The sequence below is a fragment of the Vipera berus genome (genome assembly GCF_964194415.1).
Source record: "Vipera berus genome assembly, chromosome: 4".
Classification (NCBI taxonomy): domain Eukaryota; kingdom Metazoa; phylum Chordata; class Lepidosauria; order Squamata; family Viperidae; genus Vipera; species Vipera berus.
The window spans coordinates 78,557,558-78,576,163 of record NC_138206.1 but is presented as its reverse complement, the minus strand read 5'-3'; the positions used below and the strand labels follow the sequence as shown (position 1 = coordinate 78,576,163).

At 41.7% G+C, this 18,606-nt stretch overlaps 1 protein-coding gene across 1 annotated transcript in view; it reads right to left on the bottom strand.

The window, feature by feature from the left end:
- LOC308667822 (arylsulfatase D-like) overlaps window positions 1–18,253 on the bottom strand; it is a 65,450-nt gene extending 47,197 nt beyond the window's left edge. The window contains exons 1-3 of the mRNA XM_081327337.1: window positions 18,221–18,253; window positions 9,307–9,456; window positions 8,378–8,499 (exon numbers count right to left, since the gene is read on the bottom strand). Coding sequence (XP_081183463.1) covers window positions 8,378–8,499; window positions 9,307–9,456; window positions 18,221–18,243 — 295 coding nt within the window. The 5' untranslated portion in view covers window positions 18,244–18,253. The remainder of the gene's footprint in view (window positions 1–8,377; window positions 8,500–9,306; window positions 9,457–18,220) is intronic.
- Window positions 18,254–18,606: the final 353 nt, after the last annotated feature.

Below are 18,606 nucleotides of genomic sequence, written 5' to 3'. Positions count from 1 at the left end.
CCTCTAGAACTCCAGAGCACTGCTCACAACACAAGAGCCCCAGCCACCTGAGAAGCCCTAGTCGGCATCGATCATCGTGATCTCCCGACAGGTACTGCCACCATGATAGTTCCAGACAGTGGGACTATAATGACAGCCCTGACAGACGCCCTCACTACCGAAGCCTGAGCCACCACTGGTATAGTCAAAGCCTGGATCATCACAAGTACCGTGGGAGCCCTGACCATCGTTACTATCGGTCACACAGCCCTGAGCATCACTGTCAATGTTGCTGAAGCCTGAGGCCTGTGCAGGGAGAAGATCCAAATGTGGGCATTCAAAGAGATTTGATTCAACAGCTGTGTGCCCTGTTGGAAAGACAGCAACAGGTTGGGGTGCCCTAGCTGCTGGGGGCTCTGCAGCAAATGGGGATGCTGCCACTGGGAGGTCAACAACCGTTAGCAGTGCAGCAGCCATGGAGGGACAGCAGCCTCTGAATGCACAGCAGCCGATGGGAGGCCTACAGCAATTGGGGATGCCACTGGTGCCACTGGGAGGTCAACAACCATTGGGAGTGCAGCAGCAATAGGGGTGGAAGCAGCCCCTGAATGCACAGCAGCCACTGGGGGGCCTGCAGCAATTGGGAATGCCACAGCCACTGTTGGGAGGTCAACAGCCATTAGGAGTGCAGCACCCACTGCAGGGAGGCCAGCAAATTCACAAAATAAAGCAAGACAGTAGACCTGCGTTGGAGTACATACGAGAGTTTCGCAAAATAGCAGGTCAGATTGAAAGATGGCCTGAGCAATCCCTACAGCATCACTTCAAGGAGGGCCTTTCCCAGGCCTGCATCTACCGAGCTGTCCCTGATCAATTGCAAGAGTGGTATCAGGCAGCAGTGAGATTGAATGTCGAGCTTGCTCGTTACAAGAAACCATCCCTTCCAGAAGCTGGGCTGAGACTAGAGCAAACTAGGTAGCTGCCTCCATGAAGACCCCAGCCATTGCAGCCATGGAAACCCCTAAGCTACCTGCCAGTCCACCAATCAAATGCTTCAGGTGTGGACAACGGGGGCACTGAGCGGTGAATTGTTCAATCCCGTACCCCCAACAGGGAAGTAGATTGGGGCCACCAGTAAGGAAGAAACCAGCCCAGCAAAAGCTGGGAAAAGAAAAATCAAGCTGGATCACACAAGAGCCCATTACCCAGGTCACATTGCCCACACAGCAGACCTCCGAAACCCAAGCCGGTCCTACCATCACTCTGCAATTAAGGGGAAAATGACCCAATGGTGAGTCGACCCATTCCACCTTTTTCTCTTGCTGCTAAGCTTGTAGTCTCTAAGACAGGGGTACAAATGGATCTGAAAGTGCTAGTGGACTCAGGATGTTCTCGATGCGTTATCAGTTTGCCAGTTGCCCTCAAGATGGGTATACGAGCAAGATTGCTCTTTAGGCCTATGAGGTTCAAACAGGCAGATGGCTCCTTAATGGGAGGGACTTTAGTCACCCATCTGACAGAACCTATACGCTTAGAAATAGGTGAACATTGGGAGTTCATCCATTTCGTGGTGGCCCCGAAGATGACTGAGGCTGTGATTTTAGATCTAGCCTGGTTAGACAAGTGGAAACCTTTTATCTGGTGGGAAAAGGGGATGAGGACTGTGAGATTGCCCATAGGGCCCAAGCCCCCCCTTGAATCTGCCAACATTACTGGAGCGTCTAAGCCATTCACTGAATCAGCAAAGATAGCTGCCATTCTCTGACCGGGCAAACCACTCATTCCCAGTGAATACTGAGATTTAGTGGAGGTATTTAGTGAGAAAGAGTGTGACATCTTGCCACCCCATTGACCAAATCACTGTGAATTGAAGTATTAGCAGGGCTAAATTCCCAAAGCCGGGAATGTATGCTATGACCCCACTTGAAATGGATGAACTACAGCAATATGTGAACAAAAACCTAGCAAGAGGCTTCATTGAGCCACCCAAATCCCAGGTGGGGGAGAGTGGGTCAGGGGTTATTTAAAGAGAAAAAAGATAGGTCACCTTGTCTCTGTGTGGATTATAAGGGGTTAAATGCTGTGAGTATAGAAAACATGACTCCCTCCACCCCCTGAAGGACCTCTACTAACCCATCTTGCAAAGGGGAGCATCTTCACTAAATTGGACCATTGGACCTAAGAGAAGCATACTACCGAGTGAAAGTAAGAAAAGGAGATGAATGGAAGACCACTTTTAACTGTCTTATGGGTGGCTATCACTTCAAAGTTATACCGTTTGGACTACACAGGGCTCTAGATGTCTTCATGGAACTTATCAACCAGGTGCTACACAATCATTTATACAAGGGGTTTTGGTGTACCTTTTTTTATTAAAGAGTTTCATAAAAGTTACAATATTATCCCATCCCCAACCCACCCCTAAAGCCCCTCCCCCTCCCCCACTTCCCAAAGCTGATTACAGGGTTACAAATATATAATAATCATAAACTAACTAACATTGATCAACTATCTAAATAATCAAATACATAATATACTTTAACCCGCCTATAACATGATTACAAACACTCTAAAAATATCCAACTTAAAAAAATTATAACAATCTAAAGTTTACTCATAAGCTAAATGGAATTTTTTAGTCCCATATTTTTTCTGAATATAATCTGTCCATCTTCTCCAAACTGAAATGTATCTTTCTTGTGAATGTCCTTCAAGTAAGCAGAAATCTTAGCCATTTCTGCTAAATTTGACACTTTAAGCGTCCATTCCTCTATAGTAGGCAGGCAATCCTTTTTCCAATATTGCCCTACCAATAACCTTGCAGCTGTTATCAAATTCAACATCAAATTAATTTCTTTAGTATCACAATCGGTAATAACACCCAATAAAAATAATTGTTGAGTAAACTTTATCTTTCTCTTGAAAATCTTTTGAATGTTCAACCAAATTTTAATCCAAAAAGCTTTTATATTTCTACAAGTCCACCAGATATGAAAGTAAGTAGCGTCCAAACTACCACATCTCCAACATTTGGGCTGTAAGTTGGAATACATACAAGACAGCTTTTTAGGATCCAAATGCCATCTATAAAACATTTTATAAAAATTTTCTCTTAAGTTTTGGGCTTGAGTAAATTTTGCATTTCTAACCCAAATTACCTCCCAAACATCCAATGGGATCGATTCTTGAATATTTTGAGCCCACTTTACCATGCAGTCTTTCACCAATTCCGTTTCCGAATCTAATTCTATTAAAGCATTATAAATTCTCTTTATATGCACTCGAGTTTGATCTTTAATCTGTTTTACCAAATTTTCATCCATCAGTGTCAAACCAACCTTCTGATCTAACTTCCACCTAGCTTGCAATTGGGTATACTGAAACCAAGACTGTACGATATTTTCTTGTTTTAACTCGGCTACTGACCTTAATTGCCAATCATTCCCTACCAGTCTAAGTAATTGCTTATAAGAAGTCATATCTAAATTCACACCCATAGATATTAAATAGTTATTATTTAATAAATCCCCCCATATAAGCTTTGCTAGCATCCCAAACCATGTCAATCAGTGTTCATTTATGCATGTTCAAAACAAAAAACTCTTTCAAATAATCTTTACATTTCTCTGAAAGTACATATCTAAATAAATTTTCATTCAATCTCCAAGATCTTCTTATCCCATCTTCCCTAAATAGCTCCATCCATACAGGACTATGATCCGACAATGTTCTAGGAAAAATCTTGACATTCTTGACTCTGGAAATAAGATCACCAGTAATTAAAAAAAATCAATTCTAGAAAACGATTGATGCCTGTCCAAAAAAAAGTAAAATCTCTGTCCTCCAAATTTTGCTCCCGCCAAATATGTCTTAATTCCAAGTCATCTTTCAAGTCAAAAAACCCTTTAAGTAATCTAGAATAATTAGGAGAATTTTTAAAAGACCCCTTCTTGTCCTTACTTGAATCCAAAACACCGTTCCAATCACCCATCAAAATAACAGATTTATAATCCAATTGAGTTAATCTATCATGTAAAAACTTATAAAACTTTCTTTGCTGTTGATTAGGAGCATATAATCCAATAATGAGAATTTTCTTGCCTTGTAGCAATAATTCAATAATAACATATCTTCTCTGTGGATCAGACTCAATTAATGTAGCAGATAAGTCTCTTCTTAGATAAATAACTGGAGCAGATGCTATAAAATGTAGTCCCAACTGGGAATTAATCAAATTCTTTTGATCTTTTGCACAAATATGAGTTTCTTGTAAGCAAACAATATCATTTTTATGTTGCTTCAGGTAGTGAAATACTTTCCTTCTTTTTTCCGGTGAGTTTAAACCATTAACATTCCATGTCAAAAACTTTATCACCATCCTCAGCGACCTGGAACCTCTGGAATGCCACCTGAAGATCCGCAGTTGGTCTCTTCGGTCGCGCCCCTCCCACTGGCTCCATAGTAACAGGGTCTTGTATCATAGGCCCAGAGTCCATCTTCTGTTTCAGTTGCTCCTTTTCTTTCCGTTTGTGCACAGCATGCATCATTCTCTGCTCTTTTGGATCACCCTTTAACAGCAAACTCTGTTCAGTAGATTCAGCCAATTGTGCCTCTGCAACAAACTGTGCTGATGCCCCTTCAATGTTGTTTATCTTCTTTCACTCTTTTGAGTAATGGAGATGGTGGTGAACCTGCTTTCAGGACATAGGTATAAAAATCTTTTGCCTTTACGATCGTATTAAGTCTATATCATGTCCCTGCATAATTTACCACTATTCCAATAGGTATCTCCCATCTGAACTGAATTTGTCGATTTTTAAGCTCATCAGACAAAAAACCAAAATCCTTCCTTTTTCTCAACATTTTAGGAGGTATTTCTTTCAAAATTATAATATCTTGATCTGCAATTTGAAATCTCTGTTGATAAAAGGCCTGGATGATTGCATTTCGAAGTGACCTCTTAGTAAAATAAATCACCACATTTCTAAGTAAATTTTTCTGCCTCGCAATCCAAGAATTGACCCTGAAAATTTTTTCCACCTCCCTTAATAACTCCTTAGGATTCCATCCCAAGATGGGAGCAATGACTTTAATCACCTCTTCCTGTAAATCCTCTCGAGGGTTTTCTTTTAACCCCCTTATTCTCAAAGCAAATTCCATTTTTTTATATTGTGAAATAATCACCTCATCCTCAGTTTTATCAATTTTATTTTCTGTTTTAGCAATTCTATTTTTAAGTTTTTCACTATTTTCCACAACTTCATCCACACGATCATCTAAACGTTCAATATGTGCAGCCAGCCCTTGAAATGCAAACAAAATGTCTTCTCTCATCTCTCTATTTTTACAGTCCAGAAGATCAGCTACCTCTTCCTTTATTTGATGGGTCATTTCTTGTGCCTGCAGCTTCAAAGCATCCTGCAAGTCTTTAAGTGTAAGTGCTGGTGGTGGAGGAGAGGGTGGAGGGGATCTGAGCTTTGAAGTGGATTGCATTGCAGGTTGTATTACAGGAGAAGAAATTGAGGTTTTAGAAACAGCAGGAACTGCCTGCCGTCTTGAAGCCATTTTCCAACTTGCTACAATTCACTTTCTCTTATCACTTTCACTTTCCCTCTGCACTTTGGAATAAAAATAAAATCCAAAAATAAGGAACCCTTAATAATAATAATAAAAAAAATCTTTAAAACTCTAAAATCCAATATAATGTTTAGATTTTGACAGAATCTCCATACTTTATTCTTTCAAAAAAGAAAAAAAAAACATTTCGGTGTCATCTTTTCTCTTTCAAAATCAAATTTATGTATGGGGAAGATTAAAGCACCCCGAGTTAAAGTTCTGGATACTTGCAACTTTACTCCTCCTGGTCAGCTCTGTCTGCTTTAAAAGCAATCATAAATCACTACAATCCGCAGATGTGGATGCAGCATCTGGCTTCGCCCCTGCTTCGGAGCAAAGGTTTCCTGGACTCGGAGAACGCCTTGGGCTCCGTGGGAGCTCTCACCCACCGACCCCCATATAATTCTGGGAGGTCTTGGGGAGCTCTACCACTACCGTAGGAAAGCTCACCTCCCCCTCTTCTCCCGCGGGGGAAGTTTACGAGCTGCGGGACAGCTGATTGTCACCATCTCTGCGGATCTAACGAAGCCTCAGGATGGGCAGGCAGAGAAAAGCCGCCATTTGGCGTGACGTTGCCACCAGAAGTCCCTGGGTTTTGGTGTACCTTGATGACATCCTGATATACAGCAATAGCATAGCTGACCATGTAAAGCTAGTGTGAGAGGTGTTAAAGAAATTATTGAATGCCAAACTATATGTTAAATTGTCAAAGTGTGAATTCCATCAGACCTGATTGGATTATTTGGGCTACAGAATTTCCAGTGAGGGTATTGAAATGGATCCTGCAAAAGTGAGAGCCGTAATTGAATGGCAACTCCCCAAAGACTTGCAAACAGCTTCAAAGCTTTCTGGAGTTTGCCAACTTTTGCCAACAATTCATCCCCTCATTTACCAAAATTGCTTTACCTCTCATGGATTTCTTAAAAACAGGCAAAGATGGGGGAAAGCTGTGACTGGGCAAGCCGCTAACATGGACTATGAACTGTCAAACTGCTTTTGAGAATCTGAAAAGGCTATTTGTGGTCGAGCCAGTCCTAAAGCACCCCTGCCCCGAGAAATCTTTTGTTATTCAAGCCAATGCTGGCAACATAGCCATCAGAGCTGTACTATTGCAAAAGAACCATGAGGGGGTCCTGCAGCCCTGTGCCTACACCTCAAAAAAGTTCACCGACTGCCAGAGAATATGGGCTGTGTGGGAGAAGGAAGCCTTTGCAATCCATTGGGCTCTGCTAAACTGACACTACCTAGAAGTGGGGCGGCTAAAAAAGTGAACTCAGTGGTGGAGCTGTACCTCAGATCCTATGTGGATTATCAGCAAATGAACTGGACTGACCTCCTCCTTTCACAGAGGTGGCTTATAACAACACTGTTCACAGCAGCACCAGTTTTACGTCTTTTAAAATTGCCATGGGAAAAGAATTCAACCCAATATCTGAGTATCCTCAGGGACCCTCTGCTTCCCAAACTCTTGACCAGTGGGTGAAGGGGTGGGGAGAGGTTTGGGAGAAAATGAAACCTGCTCTGAAAAAGGCTTCCGAGACATATAAAAAACAAGTGGATAAAAAGAGGGCTCCCCAAAGGTCATTCCAGGTTGGGAAATAGTTTACATATCCACAAAATATTTATGACTCAAGTTGTCTAGTAAGAAATTGGGACCAAAATACCTCAGTCCCTTCCCCATCATAAGGATCATAAATCCAGTTACGATGGAGTCAAAGCTTCCCAGACTCTTAGAGTAAAACACCTTGTGTTTTACTCTAGCCTATTGAAACCTTTTTGGGGTTCTACTCTACAACCTCTCCCTAACAAGACACCTGGCCTGCTGGTGGTAGCCAGACAGACTCATTATGAAGTGAAGCGTATTCTTGATTCTAGACTTTATAAGGGAAAGTTGCAGTATTTAGTACAGTGGAAAAGATACCCATTATCTGAGGTCACTTGGGTAAAATCTAGTGATGTAAAAGCCAACAGGCTCATTCATAACTTCTATAATAAACACCCTAATAAATCAAGAGGCAACCTCTAACCTATGTTTTTGTTTGAATTGCAGGATTTTTCCTTTTTGTAAAGGGGAGCCAGATGTCAATGCTGTAACAATGGATGTTCCTGCTCTGACAACTGATGGAAATTGCAGCCATTTTTACTTTGCTTTTAACATGCTTTTTCTTATGTTTAGAAATCAGGTGTGGAAGGGGCAATGGGGAGAATGCTTGAGCTCAGCTAGCCATAATAATAATGCAGCTCTGTGGGCTGTTTTGGTGGGCTGAGGAGCTGGGGAGACAGCCTGCACTCCAGGCTAATTGGAGAATGTGATTTATGACTGCTTCGTGGGGGTGGAACTTGCAACTTGTTACTTTGTATCTGGGGGAAGGGAATCTAGTTTTGGGTTCAACTATGTAGTGCCGATACTTTGTTTTCTGAATAAAATGTTCTCTAAGGAAGAATTCTTGCCTTAAATTTCTTTAATGGGTTTCATCTATCGGAACCATGACATAGGCAGTTAATGTTGAAAACTTTGGTGGAAAAGGAGAAAAACAGTAAATTTAATTATTCTTCAACAACCTTACAGATAGGCTGGGTTACATATTTTGGAATTGTAATCTAAAACATTGGGAGGGTACTAATTTGTGGAAAACTGTTCCTTCTTGGAATATATGGTGTAGCTCAACTAATTATTTAGCCCAACCTTTACTTACCACAAGACATTAATATTCCATATACAAATGATTTTCCACTATTATGTCTAATAGTTTCCACTTGAGATTTAAATATGATAACAAACCTGATCGGATTGCATATCTTCCGGTTAAGAAAGCAGTTCTGCTTGGTGTGCAAAGGGGTGCTGCAGCAATATGCTGAATAAGTTTTATTCCTTCTTTTGCTAACCGATCAATATTATGAGTCCTAAGAAAAGATGTCAACACATGTTTCAATCAAATAGTTGTGGGGAGGACGGACAGAAACCAGTTATCCCATTGTAAAAACAGAGCATACTTGCATGTGTCAAAATTTACTTAAATCTAGAAACATACAAGTATGCACATGAACATGCTTGTTAGACCACTCTTCCAGCAATGGGACAACTTGGGTACTGGAGGTGAAACAGAGACAGAAATTCTGTACAATAGAAAAAGCTAATAATAAGGATTATATTCCTTTGGAAGCAGTGGCTAACATTTGGTGATCTTTGGATATGAAGGCAGTGCAGATAGATGCCATGTAAAAAGTCCCTGCAGCAGGGGGTCTTCAAACTTGGCCCTTTTATGACTTGTAAACTTCAAATCCCAGAATTCTGAGAGTTGAAGTCCACAAGTCATAAAAGGGCCAATTTTGAAGACCCCTGCCCTGCAGGATCTGTTTCAACAGCTGTTTCGATTCCCATCATGGGATAAAAGCTGATCAGCTCTAATTAATTTAATTTACAATTAAAATTTACAGGGAAAACCCATAATTTTTTATCAAGTAAATGCATATAATAGTCTTATACTGGGAGTATAATTTTTTTTTACAATTCCTAATATCGATGCCTAGATTATAGATTATGAATATTTATCTACTAATATGCTGTGTATAGAAAGAGCATATTACTTAGTGATCTTTTTTCCAATTATACGTTATGTCCCTATAAACTTTCCAAATATTTCATGCACTTGGATCAATCAAATAAATAAATGAATAAATAAAATACAGCATTGGTATGAAAGATTTTACCTCATTGTAGTATTTCCATAGCAGCCTAGATCCCCAATGCCTAGATCATCAGCCAATAAGATTACAATATTGGGCTTGTAGGTAATCAAGGCATGAGATTCACTTGGCTTTAGTACCAGGTAGAAAATTAGAACTAAAACTGGGTATCTCCTAAAAAGATGACAGAACAGTTAGACATTTTAGCAAGATCTCAAGGAAGGCTGTTCTTAATATATAATAAAATTTATAGATGGCTATAAAACTGTAGAAACCAACAATGGAGTAAATTGTATCAAAGGAATATGCTATTCTTCAGTCTCAAGGACTTTAATGTAAACAGAGAGACCTGGTGTTTGTTTTTTTGTTTGTTTGTTTTTGATGCCTGAAGGTAATCAGAAAGTATTGTCCCACATTTTCTTATTGAAATCAGAATGCATCAGACTAGAAAGCAGTAAAGCCACTTCAGGTAGAAAAAGACCATCTGAACTTAAGGATTTAAAGAATATTTGGGATGAGTTTCAGCTGTGGATTGCTAAAACACAAATGTCTTAGATGTTCACAACTAGCATGGAACAGTGCAGTTCTCCAAGCAAGTTTTTTCTCTTCACTTTTGCCCAAGATAGAGAGTTTTTGAAGTTTTCAATCAAATGATGTTTTATATTTCCATAAAGAATTCTTTTTCCTAATACACTTTTTAAAAACATTATAGGCTGCATTGCAACATTCAGTAAACTGTAATTTTTGAATCTCAAGTATGGATTAAATTAATTCATTTGCCACCCATAGTGAACATAAGAAAACAGAAGAGGCAAAGTCAGAAACCATAGTAACAAATATACAGGGTATATTTTAACATATTACTTCATGCAGCTCTTGCTAAAATGGTCAAAATTAAAGGTGTATTATAATGTTATTCCAAATATCATTAAATCAACATTTCATGAACTGTAGCGGTAATCTTTTTTCAGTATGAGATAAGTGATGAAATTTTTAATGATCTCATTGTGAGTGTTAGAATTAGTGTTAGAATTCCCCTGACCTTCGCTCATTCTGCTAGGACCTGAAGACCTGGCTCTTTGAGCTTTCTGGCCTGGACTGAGGGTATTAATAGGGGTTTTAATTGTATTTTAATTGTTATTGGGGTTTTTAGTTTCAAGGTTAGTTTAATCATTTTAATTGTTTTTAATCTATGTAATTTGTTGTATTGTTTTAAAAAACCTTGTGAACCGCCCTGAGTCCTACGGGAGAAGGGCGGTATATAAGTTTAATAAAATAAAATAAATAAATAAAATTATGAATACAACTATGAAAACATGGTTCTGAATTTCTGGTTGAGATTACAAAAATACAAGTGATAGTTAAAACTTGATTACATCCAGAATGCAGCAGAGTATAATACAACATTTTATAATTGTGTAAAATCAATGATAAAAAGAAATATTATAAAATATAATGTAATATAAAATAGCTAAAATAAAAATAAATTTTAAAAATTGTCAGTACAATCTACAAATAAATCTATAATTAATGGAATATTGAAATGATGAAAATTATATGATAGTGTTATATAAAAACATGTAATATATTAAAAGCAGATTTGATAGTGGCTTCAGGTCTTCTGATCTCAGAAAGTGTTATGGAAGGACTCAATGCACTTCCTTGTTTTCTAGCCATCTAAAGAAGTTGGGGAAATCAAATCTATTAAAGTAGTAGAAGAGTTTTTCATGCTTTATAGACAGGATTTGCTGAAGATCATCTAGTTCAGACATGTCAAACTTGCGAAGTCACGTGACATTGCAAGACGTATCGGGACTGTTTTGCCATTGCCCGCAGTGGGGTGGGTGTGGCTTCCGGATGACACATCTGGCCCATAGGCCACCAGTATAACACCCCTGATCTAGTTTTTCCAGTAAATGTTGTCAAAGTTACAAAAGTATCAGAAGTTCAATATCATTTGTCTTTCAATCATTATCTAAGGTTGTTCTCTAAAGAAGCTGCCTTTCAAGGGCATTTCTGGTTTGATGTCTTTATGCTTATCTGCAACTGTTGCTTTTCATGAATTTTTCCAAGAAGATGCTGTCAGTATTTTAAAGATGGAAATAATCTATGCCTGACAAAATATGCATTTTGGAAATGCAGAGAGAGTATCTCCAAAGGGCTTCATTTGAAATAATATGTTTGAAATTGTGGAATGCTTAAATGTCTAAAAATTAACTTGTTGCCCATTTGACTGGGAGCTGCACTGCTTCCAGTAGACTAATATACTATTAGTGAAGTAACTGAGTTTAGAAGAACAAAATTGCTTTCTTTGTACCTCATAGGCCTTTCTTGAATTTATGAAAGATTGTAAAAAGGGAGTTTAATCTGTAAAACGAAACAAAACCAACTCCCTTCACACCTGGAGGGTGTAATTGTTTTGCTTCCAAACCATATATCAGTGGGAAATTGAGTTGGTCACCTTTCCCACTTGATTCGTTAATAAGATTAGGATCTTTCTTTTGGATAAATAAAGGTTGTCCTCGACTCACAACATTTTGTTTAGTGATCTTTCAAAGTCACAACAGCATTGAAAAAAGTGACTTTTTCGCACTTATAACCATTGCAGCATACCTATGGTCATGTGATCAAAATTCACATGCTTGCCAACTGACTCATATTTATGATGATTGCAATATCCTGGGTTCATGTGATCACCTTTTGTAAACTTCTGACAATTAAAATCGATGGGGAAGCCAGATTCACTTAACAATCATGTTACTAATCTAACAGCTGCAGTAATTCACTTAATAACTATGGCAAGAACGATTGTAAAATGGGGCAAAATTCACTTAACAAACAGAAATTTTGGGCTCAGTTGTGGTCATAAATTGAGGAGTACCAGTAAGTGTAATGTCTTCTTGTAAGGACCACGCAAGACAGCTGGCTCAAGTTGACAACCTTTATTGGTGAGGAACCGGGCAGCTGACAGACTTACAGTGCTTACTTTTATACCCCAGCTGGCGGACTGGTAGCCAATCCAAACAGCGCCTGTTTCCCACTGCCAGCAAAGACCAATCGGCGGCGGCTGGTTTTGACAGCCAGGAGCTGTCAACTGTTTGCCGAGCCTGCGCAGTTCGCCAGCGCCTTGACAGCTGAGAGCTGTCAAGCCGTCGCGCCTGCACATTAACTCTCAGCAGCTTTTGACAGCTGTCAAAGCTGCCGCGTGTTCCCATCCAGTTTTACCTCATAACTATTTACACAATAATATTGTGGCATCAATACATAACGGTATAACATTTAATACATAACACCCCTTACCCCTCCCCTGAACTGGTGGGTTTACCCCTTGTTGGTTGCTATTTTAATTGGGTGCCCACTCGTAGTCTTTTAAGTAGGCTGGGGGTTTCTTGGTTCTTTTTGAACAGCGGAGGGGTGTTGCCGTGTTAGGCTCCCCTTCCCCCTGTTCTGGATGCGAAATTACTTGTCTTGGGTCCGGCTCTGGAAGTCCTTGGTTTCCTTTGTTGGTTGTGATTATTGGGGGTGTGATGCAGGGCGGGGGTTGTTCGTTCCGGCGGCCGTGCTTGGTGTTGGAAGTGACTCTCTGTTCCTTTCCTCCATGTTCTGAGTGCTGCGCTGCTGTAGTTGGTTGATATGCCGACGTATGTGGCAGTCATTGCCAGTGTCAATAATGTATGATTAGGGTCCAGTCTGCTCAATTACAAACCTTTGAATCCATTTGTTCCCTCCCCCATAGTTTCTTGCCCAAATGGTTTGTCTGTTTCCCAAGGTTCTGTGCGGAAGGGGTTGTTCAGGTTCTGCTGTTGCTCTGTCAGGGTGTAATCTGTCAAGTCGGGTTACTAGGCGTCGCCCCAACATAGTTCTGCTGGTGACTTCCCTGTACCCGTGCAGGGGGTGGTGTGTTGGGCTAGTAGGAATTGGGCTAACCTGCGGTGCCAGTTCCCCGTGATGATTTTCCGTAGCGCATCTTTTGTGGATTTCACCATAACCTCAGCCAAGCCATTAGATGAGGGGTGGAACGGAGCCGATGTGACATGCCTAATTGAGTTCTCCATAGTGAAAATCTGGAATTCACGGGAAGTAAATTGGGGGCCGTTATGCGAGACCACTGCATCAGGAAGGCCATGTGTGGCAAAAAGCCCCCTAAGTACCTGTACTGTGGCAGCCATAGTCGTGCTGCTAACAGGCACGACCTCTAGCCACCTGGAATAGCTGTCTACTGCAATCAGAAATACCTGTCCCTGGAAGGGTCCCGCAAAATCTAAGTGTACCCGGGACCAAGGATTTTTGGTTGCCTCCCATTTGTGGACTGGGGCTTGCGGTTGTGCTGGCCTAGCCTGCTGGCAGGGGTAGCATCTGGCCACATGTGCCTCGATGTCTTTATCTATGCCTGGCCACCAAACATTGGCATGACCCATTTCCTTCCCTGGCTTGTGGATCATTTTAAACGAATAAGCAGATAAAAAGGTAGACCACCTTAAAATTCGAGGAGACAGAATTTGGGGTGTCTGCTTATCCCATGTGAATATTCCTAACAGCAGTTTGTGGTCCGTGAAGATTGTAAAATACTGTCCATAAAGGTAGTCGTGAAATTTTTTCACGCTGGCAACAATTGCCAGAGCCTCCCTGTCTATTTGAGCGTAATTGTGCTCAAGTTTTGAAAGTGTTCTAGAGGAAAATGCAATTGGCTTTTGAGTTCTGTTCTGCATCAAGTGACTTAGAACTGCCCCGATCCCGTATGGGGAAGCATCGCATGCTATACATAGGGGCAGTTCTTCCCTGAAGAGTGTTACAGTGGAGTTATTGGTGAGTAGTTTTTTAGGTGCTGGAAACTGGTGTCATGCCAAGGAGACCAGGACCAGGGGGTTCCCTTGTCAAGCAACCTATGAAGGGGTTCTGCAATCGGTGCCTTATGGGGCAAGAATGTATGATAAAAGTTTAGCAGTCCCAAAAAGGCTTGCAATTCCTGTTTGTTTTTTGGAGTGGGGGCGGATTTAATAGCTTTGATTTTAGCATCGGTGGGGTGAATTCCTTGGGAGTCGATCTTATATCCCAAGAATTCGGTAGAGGGTACCCCTATAGAGCACTTATCTCTTTTTAGTTTGAGCCCTGCTGTTCTGAATCTGCCTAGAACTTCATGCAATCTGTCCGCTAGATCCACTTCTGACTCACCTGCTATCAGTATATCATTGAAGTAAGGGCAGACCCCGGGAATTCCTTTAAGGGTTTTTTCCATAATTTCCTGGAAAATTCCCAGGGCTGCTGAGATGCCAAACTGCAGGCGTTTCACATTGAAAGCCCTGCGGTGGGTAACGATGGTCTGCACATCTGCAGTTTCCTGGGTAATGGGTAGCTGTAAATATGCTTGCGCCAAGTCCAGCTTAGCAAAGATGGCGCCAGATCGAATAGCCGCGAGGACATCTTTTACTGTTGGGACCGGGTAAGCATGCGAATTTAACGCTGGGTTTAGGGTGGCCTTATAGTCGGTGCAAATTCTAATTTGGCCGTTAGGTTTAATTGGGGTAACGATCGGGGTTTCCCAATTACCACCCTCGACAGGTTCTAGAACTCCCAGTTTAACTAGCCGGTCCAGTTCATTCTCAATTTTGCTTTTGAGCAGGAACGGGACCCTTCTGGCTTTTATTCTAACAGGTAAGATTTCTGGGTTTAATTTTAGGGATACTGGGGGACCTGCATATTTCCCTAGTGAGCCATCGAAGACATCTGTGAATTGATTGCAGACGGCCTCGAGGCTTGCTGCCTGGGTTGCGTTATCTCCTGTTATGGCAATTCCTAAGGCCTCGAACCAGTCGAGGCCTATTAAGCTGGTTCGGTTCCCTTGGGTAACTAAGATTGTTAGAAATCTCTTGAATTGCTTAAACTCCACCCATATCTCGGCCTTCCCTTTAAGTGTGATAGGGGCTTTTTGAAAATCGGCTAGGTGTATTTGGGTGGGTTGTAAAGGAATTTGCTGCTTGCTGCAGCAGCAAATCTCCCGGAAGTTTTTTAACGAAATGAGGGAGACTGAAGACCCTGAGTCAACCTCCATTTCGCAGGGGACCCCATGTAGCCGGACTTTGATTTTGACTTTAGGCTTTAGTACTTGATGGACCGCCAGCAACCCCTTATTCCTATCTACAGCTTGTACTAGGGACCCAGGGGGCTTTTTTCTATTGGCCATTGTCAGTCTCATACCTGCAGATGTCACCTCCAGCTCGTGCAGGTTCTCCCGGTTCCGGCTTCGGCATACGGCTCGGAGGTGCCCGGTTTTGCCACAGCTGTGGCATTTGGCACTGCGGAAATGGCAGGTGGCTCTGGGGTGGCTTCCCCCACAGCTGGCACATCTGGGCAGGTTTTCTTGTGGATTGCCCCTTGGGTAATTGGTGTTTTTGCTGGTGGTTTTGTTGCTTGGCAGGCCCCCGCGACCGTTGCGGCGGGTCTGGAGTTTTTCAAACCTTCGTTGGACGGCATCCACATCGGTCAAGACGTCATTTTCCCCAAAGTCACTGGGGGCTATGTCGTCCTGGTGTACGGACCCAAACAGTCCGTTTCCTGGTTGTCTGGTTGTTTCATGGTGGCTGTCCTCATAAGCCATGATTTCCATGGTGACCTCGCCCAGACTCAAGGTGGGCTTTGCGACCAGCTTCCTTTGCAGTCATTCGTCTTTAAGCCCAATGACTATCTGGTCGTGGATCCGGTCCTCTAGATCCGGGAACCGGCATCTTCGTGCGGCATGCCGGACCCCTGCTATGAAGTCAGTGGCTGATTTGTCCGGGAGTTGGCACCGTCGCGTGAAGTTTATGCGCCAGAATAGTTCAGATTTAGTCGGCATGAAATGCTTACAGAGTCTGTCCGTGAGTTCCGCATATGGTACTGAGGCGACGGGTTCAGGGCTGAAAAGTCCAATGGCCACGTCATACACGGTCGGCCCACTGAGGCATAGGAGTGCTGCTGCCTTGGACCGGTCGTCCGTGATTTTGTTAACCAGCAGGAACCCTTCGACCTGGCCCCAGTGTGACTCCCAACACTCCGGGTGATGAATGTCGAACTCACGGATATGCCAGAGGTTGGCCATGCTGTCCCGGTCCGGGGTACTGCTTCACAAGCATTTTTAAGGAAGTTGTACTTCCCGCCCTGTGACTACAGCAGTGACTAGCTCTGGGCCGGCGGAAGAGATTCTCTTTCCCCGGCTAGTCACTTCAGCTTTGCGAAGCAGTAAATCCCACCTCACGTAAGGATCACGTGAGACAGCTGGCTCAAGTTGACAACCTTTATTGGTGAGGAACCAGGCAGCTGACAGACTTACAGCACCTACTTTTATACCCCAGCTGGCGGGCTGGTAGCCAATCCAAACAGCACCTGGCAAGGACCAATCGGCGGCGGCTGGTTTTGACAGCCAGGAGCTGTCAACTGTTTGCAATCAACTGAGAGCTGTCCAGCCGTCGCACCTACGCATTAACTCTTGGCAGCTTTTGACAGCTGTCAAAGCTGCCGCGTGTTCCCGTCCAGTTTTACCTCATAACTATTAACACAATAATATTGTGGCATCAATACATAATGGTATAACATTTAATACATAACAGTAAGCATCTTATTTTTAGATAAAGGACGTTGTGTAGTAATAATCTCTGATAATTAGGCATGAATACATTAAAGAACTCTTTCAGAAGCTCCACTTTTCTCTCTATTGCAGTTAAATATTCAAAGGTTGAAATCACAGTCTGGGCTGTCAGGAAGGTTAGCCTGGATATGAAGTCTTTAATACTGTCATTTTTAAGGATCTCATCCTAGCAACCTTCTGAAGTGGTTGCAACAACTGAACAAATGGCAGCCTTGAGAAGTTATTGAATTTAGGCAGCTCAGGGGCTCTATTTGTAATTCCTTATAGCACGGGTGTCAAACTTGATTGTGTCACGTGACATATTGTGACTATTGCAACCTTTTTTGCCTTTGCAGAGCTGGAATGGCCTGCGTGCGATGCGTATGGCCTGCGCACCACCAGTTTGACACCCCTGCCTATAGTAAATGATAGAGAATTCTGCTGCTAGTTAAGCCTCTCTCAGTCCCATTCCAGAGGCTTGCTTTTCTGCAAACACTGTTATTATTTCTTACATCTTCATTCCTAAGTCCTGTGAGATCACTTTTTGTTGCTTCAATAGTTTATTCTAGAGGTTATTTTCTCTTGTTTCTTTCTTATCAGTGTATTAACATTTTTTTATCAGTGTATTAACATTTTTTTAAAGCAGATGCAGATAAAGATGCGGTGGCTCAGTGGGTTAGGTCGCTGAGCTTGTCGATCAGATTGTCGGCAGTTTGGCGGGTCAAATCTCGAGTGCCGTGTAGCAGAGTGAGCGCCTGTTACTCGTCCCAGCTTCTGCCAACCTAGCAGTTTGAAAGCACGTAAAAATGCAAGTAGAATAATAGGGACCACTCCGGTGGGAAGGTAACAGCATTCCGTGCGCCTTTGGTGTCTAGTCATGCCAGCCACATGACCATGGAGACGTCCTCGGACAAGCGGACAAGCGCTGGCTCTTCGGCTTTGAAATGGAGATGAGCACCGGCCCCTAGAGTTGGAAAACGACTAGCACGCATGTGTGGGGGAACCTTTACCTTTTTAAGTAGAGAATAAAAACTATATATAATTAGGTTCTATGAAATAAAACAAAATGACTAATCAAACAAGGATCCCATATATGTAGCTTTTCACTCGGTAATTTAACTCCACTGTCACTATGCCAGCTTTCTTTGAATTATATGTGTTGCTCTTTAAAGGAGATAATGGTGAATAATGGACCCTCTTTGCTGATTTCCATATTGTACTGGAGTGTAATAAATTGAAAAGTATTAAATCTAATGTTCATAAGAATGCAATTGTGCCAGATTACACATTTTACTGAGACATTAGTAAATTAATAAAGAAAATGTTTGTTTCATTTACCAGAAATGTGCACAACACTCCATGATATCTTCCAGGAAAGTCAAGTTGCAGATAGTGAGAATGAGAAATCTGAGACTAGAGAAAAACATGACAATATTAGAAAAAATTCAGATAATTGGAAATTGTGTTGACATGCTATAAATATTAAATACCTTCAAAGTTTGTTCAGAGATGATCTCAGTCTATGAAATCTGTTGAAAAATAAGTTTTTTCTTTTTTTTTTCTTCCTCAGTTTTTTTATGGATATCTTTTAATGATGAAAGAGGGATTAATTTCTTTACCATGCTTCTGCCAGATAAAACAAATTACTTCATATTTCCTCATATAGGAATATTTTTCAATTTATTAAGACTTTTAGAGCAGGGGTGTCAAACTTGCCATGTCAC